This window comes from Morone saxatilis, unplaced genomic scaffold (genome assembly GCF_004916995.1).
Source record: "Morone saxatilis isolate NCDOM2014 unplaced genomic scaffold, NCSU_SB_2.0 Contig6, whole genome shotgun sequence".
NCBI lineage: Eukaryota > Metazoa > Chordata > Actinopteri > Moronidae > Morone > Morone saxatilis.
This window is the reverse complement of record NW_023340206.1, coordinates 12,326,292-12,337,607: the sequence shown is the minus strand read 5'-3', so window position 1 is coordinate 12,337,607 and position 11,316 is coordinate 12,326,292. Positions and strand designations below refer to the sequence as shown.

General features: G+C 38.6%; 1 protein-coding gene across 1 annotated transcript in view; it reads left to right on the top strand.

Annotated features, from left to right (window-relative positions):
* Positions 1–11,316, top strand: part of LOC118339681 (plakophilin-4-like) — a 43,279-nt gene that overhangs the window by 22,039 nt on the left and 9,924 nt on the right. Inside the window, exons 7-9 of the mRNA XM_035677381.1 lie at positions 4,712–4,882; positions 5,801–6,002; positions 7,164–7,301. Of these exons, the coding sequence (XP_035533274.1) occupies positions 4,712–4,882; positions 5,801–6,002; positions 7,164–7,301 (511 nt within the window). The remainder of the gene's footprint in view (positions 1–4,711; positions 4,883–5,800; positions 6,003–7,163; positions 7,302–11,316) is intronic.

Sequence of the window (11,316 nt, the reverse complement as noted above, 5' to 3'; positions counted from 1 at the left end):
CAAAAACTGAACTTGCTAGGGGAGATTTGGGGCTTCAAAGTATCAAAGTAGTTATTTTTATTTCACAACATTTATTGTGTACCCCTTGGAAAAATTACTGTTGACCTCCATGGTGGGTATGGCCATGTTCACCAGAGCTTACAAAGAAGTAAGGGTACTCATGGACAAAAATCTGAAGTGCCGGTACTTTTGTTTGTACTTTTGCACTCCCCTACTAATTTGAATTCCAACAATCCAATCACGTCCTTGGCTTCATTTTTGTAATCGTGGAGGAAACTAGTTTGGAAGCTGGAAACATTCAGCAGCTGGAAACATTCAGCAGCTGGAAATATTCCATTACTTTAATCTTGAAAATCTCTGATTTGAATTGTCGTAAGTTGTTTTTTTTACTGTCAGTAGTCTGAATTTTGGGGAGAAAGGACACAATTATCAACTTTGTGAGGAGTAGCAGAAAAGTAATGAAACTAGAAGTGTAACTAACTACTGTTTCAGGGAGTAATAAGTAAAGTTATGTAATAAATTACATTTTCTTTGAGTAACTAGCCCAACATTGACTTGCATATTCATAACTTTGAGGCATTTATTAATTTCTAACTTTTTCCAACTTAACAATTAAAGAGGAATGTTCCCACAAACTTCCTCCTTCTGCCTCCAGTTATGTCCATTAATGTGATACGGCTCCATTCTAGCATTTAATATTAGAGATGTTTCAATACCATTTTTACCCTCCCGATCTTGTTTTATATATTTTATAAACTTAATAATACATAAATTAATGAAAACTTCATGATTAGTAAGTCAAATATGTATTTTAATTGATTTCCTGTTGTCTGAACTTTACATCAAGCTTTGGCACCATCTTCCTGACAGTTTATTGCTGTTTTTGCAGCTGTGAGTCGCTGCTTTCTTCCTTAATTTGCTCTTTCAGTGAATGTTCGCCATACCCAAACCCTGGTTAGAATAACTCCATACATACAGTACGGAACTGGGACAGCTCTGCTCATTTTCTTTCCTGCTGTCTAACGAGGAACTGACAGACACCTCGGACTCCAGGTGGATTCAGTTCACCTTAATGAACAGGTCCACAGAGAACCAGCAGGGCTGCAACTGCTGCTACTTTCACACAGTTCAGTCTCAAGGTATGGGAAATTCTTCAGGGTTAGGATGATTTCTATTATCGATCAATCTGTCAGTCAATGTGTTAAATGATTAGGTCAAGTGTTTTGTTTGAAAATGATCAAACAATAGTGCCTAAAAAGTGATTATTATGTGTTCCTACAGTCCAAGACTGTCTAAAAACTAAAGATTGTTAATTTATGAATATAAAACAGAAAAGAAGAACAGTCTCACTTGTAGAAGCAGGACTAATGTTTGGCCTTTTTGCTCGATAAATACACATATATGTATTCAGACAATTGTTTTGACATTCAATCATTACTTTGGGGTTGTTTAAACATTCACACTGTGTAGTCTCCAAGCAGCTAATATTAGCAAGGTAGTAACAATGCTGAGTTTGAAGTGCATAATGATTTTATAAGCATGAGAAGTTCATCCCTGGAAATCCAACCTTTGACTTTGTGCTTCTCTGACTGGTTAAGACAGCTGAGGCTGGCTGAGAAACTGGCTGAGAAGGGATTATTTCTGTACTGCTGCCAGGCTGTTCATTGAGTCTGGCTTACAGGCGCCTTTGAGGAGCACATTTCAAACTAAAACAAACTAACATACTGCAAATCAGATATATTGAACATTGTCTATCAGAGTCTTAAAAGACTTTTCTTCTGCAAAACAATGTTGGAAACCTACTGCAGCTGGTCCTCTCTTATTAACTGCTCATCACTTTCTCATCACACACTGATGTGTTTGGAGGATTTGCTGTCATAGAGGCGCCGCTGATGCTGCAGCAACACAGATTTATTCCTCCATCCTGCCCTCTGTAACTAAGCCGCTCCCACTGACCCATATAGGGGTGTTTCTATCACAAAGCCCCCGTGGAGCGTCAGCATGTGATTATCAGCTGACGGCACCAGAAGGCTTTATCATGCTACGATCAGCGCGTGCCTGTTTTCATATGACGCGTGTCCATGTGCGTTTTCTGCATTTGCGCGTGCATCAGTATGAGTGCTTGTGTGGACGTCAGTGATGTGCACATGCATTCCTGCACCTATTGTGTTGGGCCTTCGTTGTGTTTGTGCATGTGTGAACAGAGGATGATAGAAGCATCGGTCGTGTGTGGGAAGCAGTCGGTGAACTAAATAAAATGCCTCCTATATTCTATAGCTGACTGATTTTCATCCTGCAGCGCTACTGAGTGGCCTAATATGTCGCCTAAGTCCTTATTCCCAGTTATCCTGCAGATCCAACATAATCCCAGATTACATGAGGGAGATAAGCAATAGATGGATATACAAGATTAGGCTATTACTGATCAGTTGCACTCATAGCTTAGGTAGTAAAACCTGGTGAGCAGCCAAAACACAAACGTAAGCTGTGAGATGATCTCTTATTATTCTTTTTTTTTTCATTGAAAAAACTGCAACGTCACCAGCGTGGATGAGGTTTCAAACTGTGAGCATTCAGTATTAAATTTTGAGTCAAAACAAAGGAGTCAAAGCCTTTTCACAGCAGAAATCTTGAATCTTGAGACTTGAAATAGTAGGGTAAACACAGGTGTTATGAATGATACTAATTAAGACTCCGTTCCATTTAGTTTAACACAGTAGGCCTTCTTGATTGTAAGGGGTGTAAGAAACATTTTTCCATTTAAAGTTAAGATTATTATTCAGGATTTAAACTTTAAAGACCTGAACACAAGTTGTAGTCAGAGAGACTTCATTTAAGGGGTCCTTAAAAAAAAAAGGTTGGGAACCACTGCAGAGTCTTTCCAGTGAGCCGACATACAGCAACACTGTTTGACCTGAATGGATGGTGAGATGAGGGGTATTCAGTTAGTTGCAACCTCAACATTGACAGTTTAGTTGAATGAAACTATAATTGAAACAGTAAAAATGTATAATTAATACATTCATGATATAATTAATAGTGTTAAATAACATCCAGTTTAAAGATATAATATGTGACATTTCCGGATTAAAATGTCCATAAACAATAACAATGTTCAAACTTAGATAAATAATTTTATTGAGGTAAGGCTGTGTTTCACCGGTCGCCTGTCAATGGCGCATTTGTGCATGTGGTTGTCAGCCAGAAGCTGTCATAAACTGACTTTTTATCCAGTGTTAAGCCACATTTTTACCAGCCACTGTTTAGATCTTGTTGGTTTTTAACTCTAAATTTCAACCGGATGAAGGATTCATCTGGATCTTAAGTTGTCAGAGAAACAAGCTGAGCTAATGATGACGGAAATGGTGGTAAACAACAACCCATGCTGACTAAACATGGTTGTCTTAATGTGACAGACCTCCTAGCAGCAGAAACGACATATTGTACGTTTAAAATCAATCACTGGGAACCACAGTGATAGTGAATGAGCTTGATTTGGATCTATAACACTTGAACCAGCCATCTGTTTCGTTTTGGCGCATTTCAGGCATTTGAGCATCCTCTCACCCAAAGGTCACAGTTTTGGTGTGTTTACTTCACTGCTGAAGAGCCCTTGAGAAAGACACTGAGGTCCAGATTCAACAACATTGTGCACAGTTTTATTTTCTTTCAAAGGAATGTTCTTTGCGATTAGAGACCAAGGTTTTCCGCCTTACTCGCTTAGAAATTTATATAAATCAAGAGATGAGAGCTGCAGAAGCAAATAGCTTCTTCATTGCCGGCTCTGAGTGCAAATTGTGTGCTTCAGCTGTTGGACTGCTCCACCGAGGCTGCCCCTCTCGTGCCCCAAAGCCTCTTTATAATTGGAGCGCTCTTTGAACTGATCTGCTCTGAGATTGGAGGATGGAAAAACCCTCTGCTCTGCTTGTTTGACTTGCTGATGACGGTGCCTGCAGCAGATTCTGAGTGACCAGAGTCTTCGTGCGTTTTTATAAGCAGTGGGGATGAGTTGGTGTTATGAAATTGCAGTGTTTGGTATAATCTCGATTTGCATGGCCTCACCTACAGATGACTGATGTGTGAGCCAAATAATGAGCTGTACATATGATTTATGTAAGACTACAACAGGCCGAAACAGGCGTTACTGATATTACACAGCTTGTTATTATAATTTCATCATTCGTGTGCCTGTAGAAACATTTTATAGTGCAATTATTTTAACTGAAATGATCTCTGTATATGTTACTAGCTTGTAAGAATATGAAAATGAAACGGTGTCAGGACATACTTCAACTAATTAATGACATGTTTTGTTCTGTAAATAGCTTCTGAACAGTTTGTGTTTCTTGCACTTTTATTAAATTTTCTTCTGACCCAAAAACTTCCACTATGATAAATGTTTTTATGTAGTTTCTCTTTTGCTTAGTTCACATGTTTTGGGCATTAGACAGACCCCTTATGTTTGTAATTGGTCATTATAAGAGAACCAAACAGACGGTTTATAGACAATTTTACTTAACTGTTTCTTATCTTATCCATGTTTGCAACATACAGTTACACACTGGACCTTTAAGCATTACTAATTTGATGACCACAAGTCATTGTTCCTAAAAATATCAGAAAAGCCACATTTTTGAATGTTCTTACGATCATAAATTGTAAGTTTGTGTAAATAAATGAAGTTTATTTGTCTTTATTTGTGTACCTGCAGGGCTCCACAGCTCATACGCCGGTCACGGGGGGCAGATAGATCCAGAGCTGAGGGCAGCGTTGTCTCCAGACTGTCACATGACGCCTGTTTTTGATGAACGCTCCTTCCACAGCCCCTTGTACCACAGCCCCACCCACGACCCCCAGGGCTCCCTCTACAGGACTAACACAGGTAATGCAGCCCCACAAAAGTTTTCTTTACAATTAGCTAATTAGAATATATACATCAACTGTGTGGTTTCATTTGGGAATTCAGGCCTTAAAATTGTTAACATTTTAGTTCATAACCTGGGAATTTTTAATTTGAGATCAGTGGAGTGACAGTCGGCAACATTTAAACAATAAAAACAGATTTTATGATAACAAAAATTCAGATTAAAATATATTTTTGGGGGGGAAATTGTTAGTATTGGTCCATACTTTCTAGCAAAACCAGAAACTCTGGCTGATTCGGAGCAAAGAAGCAAACTAAGTACCAAAAATCTGGACACATTCAGCACAAATACTTATAGAAGTACTAGTGGCAGAGCAGGAGTTGTAGTAAGGATTGTGGTGAAAACAGAATAAATAACAGTGATCTTCCAAAACATAACTCAGATACCCTCACATGACTTTTAGCCGCTTTATCATTGTCACTGAAAATGACTCGAAGTATTTTTCACATCAGCATCCCAGGCTCAGTTTCACATCTGCTCAGAAGATTATTTCTCTAAAATCTGTGCTGGAAATCAGAGTTTACAGGCACAGGAACTGTTGTTATTATCGCTCCCCGAGGTCAGAACTTAATTAGGCTGAAACCTTTCATGTACTCCGCTGCTGCTTAATTGAAGCCTTTGCAGAATGATTTAGAGCTGAAAGCTCTGTGGAGCTTGATAGTGGGGGATCTAAGGAGCCATTTTAGTTTCGTTTAGTCAAGATTTATACAGGTCTGTGGCCTGTGAGACAGCTCGCTGCTTTTTAAATGTCTGCTCTCCCTTTATGTGACCTTGGATGTATTTTCCATGTGTACAAACTGCCTTGAAAAGAAAACCTGGGTTAGATTAATTTCCAAATCACGTTTTCCTTAAGCATCCTCATCTCCTTTCCACAGGTATGGGGACGCTCCCTCGGACCACAAGCCACTGCGGCACGCTGCCGTACCAAAGAAGCAGCTACGGGCTGAGCACTGCAGCTCTGTACGTCGACTCCTACAGGGTTCCCGGCGAGCCCGTCTTCTCCCACCGCCACTCTGGACTGATGGACCGGGTGGCCACGCGCACGCCGTCCATCGAGAGCATCCATAAGGACCCCAGGTACTCACACACACACACGCAGATATAATTAGATATCCGTTATTTGACAAACTGAGATGGGTTTTCACTGAAATCAATACAGAGCACTTTGAAATGAAACCTTATTTATATCCATGTCTGTGCATAAATGTTTATCTTGTACAAATATCACAGATATGGTTTGGACACTGTCGATGTTACATAACTGTTTTGAATGCAGAGCAAAATCTATCTTTATAATTGAGTTTTGAAAGCTGTCAAGTACCAGAAGTACCGTTGAATGCTTGGTCAGATTTTCAGTGTTGTTTGCTTACTCGTTTGCTTACTCGTTGAATAAATATTCCAGTGTGTAACATTTAGGAGGATCTATTGGCAGAAAGGTATGTATAATCAGGATAAATCAATCAAAAGCCTGCCATGTTGAAACAAGACGAATGCTACGTTCCCACTGCAAGCCTTTGTGCTCAGATCTGATTTATTCAATTTACTCGGATCTGATTTTTTGTTTTGTTTGTTTTTTTGATTCCAGTGTAAACAGGTCATGGTCTATGGTGACATAAAAGTCCCATGAGTTCGGCACCTTTGTTTAATTTGGACCACATGTCAGAATTCAAAAGAATTTCGTGTGAGGTACACGTGGACTACTTGTGCCTGCAGTGTGAACGTAGAGACCCATAGGAGAGTCTACAGCCATTCTAGGTGCACTGTGCGCTTTGAGCTAAATGCTAACATGAGCATGCTGGTATAATCACAGTGACAATGCAGGCATAATGTTTACCATGTTAACATACACAAATTAGCACTAATCACAAAGTACAGCTGGGGTTGATGAGAATATTATAAGTTTTATAGATAACAGATTTAAACGTTGACCTGATGATGACGCTAGATGAAAAGTAAAAGGATGACCAATGTGATTACAGTTGATCCTGAGGGGAACATGAATTAAATTTCATGCTAATTAGTTTGGTATTTGTTGAGATATTTCAGTCTGGACTAAAGGGATGGATCAACCACCATCCACAGAATGTGAAGCAGCGAAAACAAACATATCATGTGATGCTGAAGAAAGAGACTAAAAATGTATCTCAAATGACTTCAGCTTTAAGTTTTGGAAAGAACAGAGTTAAAGCAGAAAGTGAATGAACGCTCCTGAAAGTTTTCTCTTCGTTGTTTCCTCAGGGAGTTTGCTTGGCGTGACCCCGAGCTGCCAGAGGTCATCCACATGCTGCAGCATCACTTCCCCTCTGTCCAGGCCAACGCCGCCGCCTACCTGCAGCACCTGTGTTATGGAGACAACCGGGTCAAGGTGGAGGTAAGGTGACAGGACACGCTGTGCTGTCTGAGTAAAAATAACAAGACGGACGTCACAGTCATGACTCACTCCTCAGGTGGAGGAAATTGCTGCCACATTTGAAGTTTCACTCCCAACCAAAGATGGTAATCATTTTTAAAATGTGTGCAGCTCTGGTAGTTTCACTATTCAAACCATTAGACAAAACGTGTTTAAAATGACCTCCCAGAGGGCAAACAAGAAGTAATTCATGTAAAGATTAAATACAAGGTACATTTAATTCTTTAACGCTTATAATTACTAAGAGAAACATTTAAAATACAGACAGAAATGCCAACAATGAAGTAATTTAACAGCAAAAATGCTAGTTCCCAGCATCTAAAATGTGAGAATGTGCTCTTTTTCTTTTTTATAAATTATTTTTATTTTATTTTTAGACAGTTGTCTAAAAGCAATTGTAAGACATCATATTCGGGAAATCAAAACATTTTTAATTTTTCATTATTTTCTGACATCTTGTTGACTAAATGCTTTAAAAAAAAAAAGTAGACAGATTAACATATAATGGAAAAAATACCAGTTTCCCCCATTCTCATTGTCCTCCTTTTTATTTTTCTGTATTTTTTACAAAGAAAGTAAAAACCAAACTAATATATTAAAACTAAATCATACAATAATACAACAGATATGTTTTTTTTAACTTCCTCTGCCCAGAAACATTTAACTAGACTTGATTTAACTGCCCGTTGCTGCAACCATTGCTACATTGCCAGCTTACAGGTTTGAATTTTTTAAAGATCCTCGTTGCCAAACAATGAGCCAAAGCGCCATCTGCTAAAACAAAACTTTAAGCTACGCTGGTGCCAAATGTGCCGGCGCGCCGACGCACTGAAACGCCGCACGCACTTTCTTTGCTCTGCTTCCCGTGCAATAAATAACTCCAACACAATGGTGGAGCTTCACGCGAGAGCCATTTCAGTGCCGTTTGGTTTGTTTGGTGATGAGCTTTTAATTAGCCTTTGGAGCAGCCTGGACACACGCCTGCTCATTTAGCCAGAAACAAATGTTTTCAGTGACGGTTTGAACACAGAATCAGAGAAAGACAGCGAGCGTCTGCTGCTCTCCTGAGACGGGTTTATTTCGAGATGAAGTGAAGAAAGTTTAGAACATGCCACAGTGATGCTTCTGCATGTTTCAGCTCAGAGAATCATTGCTACATGAAATTAGTGCAGATTTGGTTTGGTTTGATTTAATTTCCCCCTATTTTGAAAGAAACATTACAAAAACTTCATCAATATGACATAACAGTTGGTATAACAGACAGATTACCACAAAACAAATGCTGCTGGTGCCATTTGAATAGAAAAGTTACAACAAAGACACCAAAACCATGTCGATTTTGGAAATTTACGTTTTTGAAATTACTCACTACAAAAAAATACTTATAATAATATAATATTGCTAATTTAAAAATCTGTATAACCAATAATGCATCCAACTATGTAGTGGTCAGTGTGCAGTAGCCCAGCAGTCAGTAATACAATATACAGTATATATATATATATATATTATATATTATGATATAGTATATATATATATATATATATATAAAATAATAATAAAGGGAGCAACTGAAACAAAAATGAACTGAAAATAGTAAAAATTCATGAAAATATTGGCTGTAAATATCACAAGACTGTTGATGGGGCAATCAATGGAAAATCTTCCAATAATTTTAACTACTCAAACACATTAAAATGATATTACAAAACCACATTACAGCACACATGGATCAATTTTACCTTCTTCTACCTTGAATTTATTTGTCAGGTTTAGGGTGCTTTCCATTTCTCTCATTGTAAAAACAGTTATCACAGTTGCAGTTATCCCTCATTCAGGGCTCCTTTCAACGTCATAAAACAGTAACACTTCAGTTGATTGGCTTTGGATTTGTAAATGTTACACAGAATAAACTGATGAATATATCTTTCTAGACTAATTATGATGACTGAGGCCTTTAAAGAGTAAACCTAATATAGCCCTGAAAAGCAGTGATTCTCTGTAATTTTCGAGTGTGGCAGTTTTAATCACACCACCACAGTGATGTCCTGTGTACTGATACACTGGAAGTACACGTTACACACTGCAGAAAGTGGAGAAGTAAAATTCATTGGTAAAAATATTTTCATCTCAGTACTTTAACATGTTTTTTTGAAATGTAAACTTAAAATTTAATGCTGTAGAGAGGGAGCTAAAAGATCTGAGGGGTGTCATTCAATGTAGGAGCAATACGTTCTCATATTATGGATCTTCGGACTTGAGGGATAGGTGCATTTATCGTCGTCGTTGGTTGTAACATCATAGCATGCGTGGTGGGACCAGCAGGTGGAGATACATACAACACATTGTTCAATTTAGGAGCTGTTGGGCTACATTTTAAAAGTGTCAGGGGAACTTAGGTCTTAAAGAGGTGAACCATTTAATCCAATGTTCTAGTCAGCTCACTCGGGGGTGTCCATTACCACAGTATGTAAGGCTTTGTCTAAGAAAATCGCTCGGTGACTCCTGTGAGACAGCTGGACTGTGTGTTTACGGAATATTGAGGTATATACCGTGACACTAACTAAGCTGTGCTGCTAGAGGAACTAGAGATTCGCGCTGGGCTGACCGGCCAATAGCACACTTGCTTACAAACACTGTGCTCCTTACCATCAAAGTGATACAATCGACAACCTCGCTAGTTTTCCGTGACTCGGTAAAGGATACCAATGGTGTCATATTTTTGGTTATAAATCGGCTATTTGCCACATCGGTCTGGGTCTTCATGCTTGTTAATCTACTGCACCTAAATATTAGCTTTGTGGCTAAAATTCCAACAAGCTCTAAGACAGAACTGTAAGCTATGTTAAGATGGACATGCCTAAAAAATATGATTTTCTCCAATATTTGTGCTCGTTCTTTAGTAGATGTAATTTTTATAATTCATACAAAAATAGATCTTTCTCAGAATAAACAGCTGAGATTAACAATTCCTTAAACTCAGCAATGTAATAACCATATCCAACCCTCGACGCATGATCGTGTCAGCACTATACACACCTCAATTAAGAATTATTTCTCAAGTCGACATCCTCACCTCAGGTGTCGCGTGACTTGTATGTCGGACAAATGATTGTGCTTCCATTTAACAAACGCTAGGAAAAATCTTAATAGCTGTTGCTGGAATGTGAGTGTGGAAAGGATACGTATCTCATTCCTACATGTCCAATGCTGTGCCGAAAGCTTTTAGCCTTTAACAGTCCATTATATACCTTTTCACATGCTGTAACATCGGCCCAAACATTGAAGCGATTTGCTGCACATTTTCCACCTGGGCAGCACAATAATATAGCATACATACGAACACCGCTGTTCAGTGTCCATTCACGGATGATGATTCCATGTTATGGGCACAATGACTCACAGTGCTATGAGTAACGTGCAATTTAATGAACATCAATCCAAAGAACATTCAATATGTATATAATGAAAATATACATAAAATGAACAGCTTTAGCTATATACAATAAACAGACTGCTCTTTGTCTTTCTTCACTTTTTCCGCAGAATGAACACTGGAGGAAAAGACGATCTACTGGGAAAGATACGCTGGTTGTAAAACATGTTAAATGGCCCCACAATGCAGCAAATATTACAATGAATCTGCATCTGTAGCAGAATGCCATTAGGCGAAGCAGCTAAGGAGCAGACTAGCGTGAGTGTATTAAGACAGCCGACCATAGTGATTCACTGGTAAGAGATCAATGATTAAAACAGGCATGGCTTCCGTTGATTCTCAATGAAAAGATTCATCATCTAAAAAAGACTGTCTAAGAAGAATAATACTTAATTTGATGAGTATCTTAAATGTACTGCAAACATGTAGAGCCGGTTATCATCTAGAATCCTAAATAAACACAGAGATGAACTAATCTGGACAATTTTAACATCTGAGGGATGACAGCTCTTCATTAACATGCATCACTGAGGCTGTCAAGCATA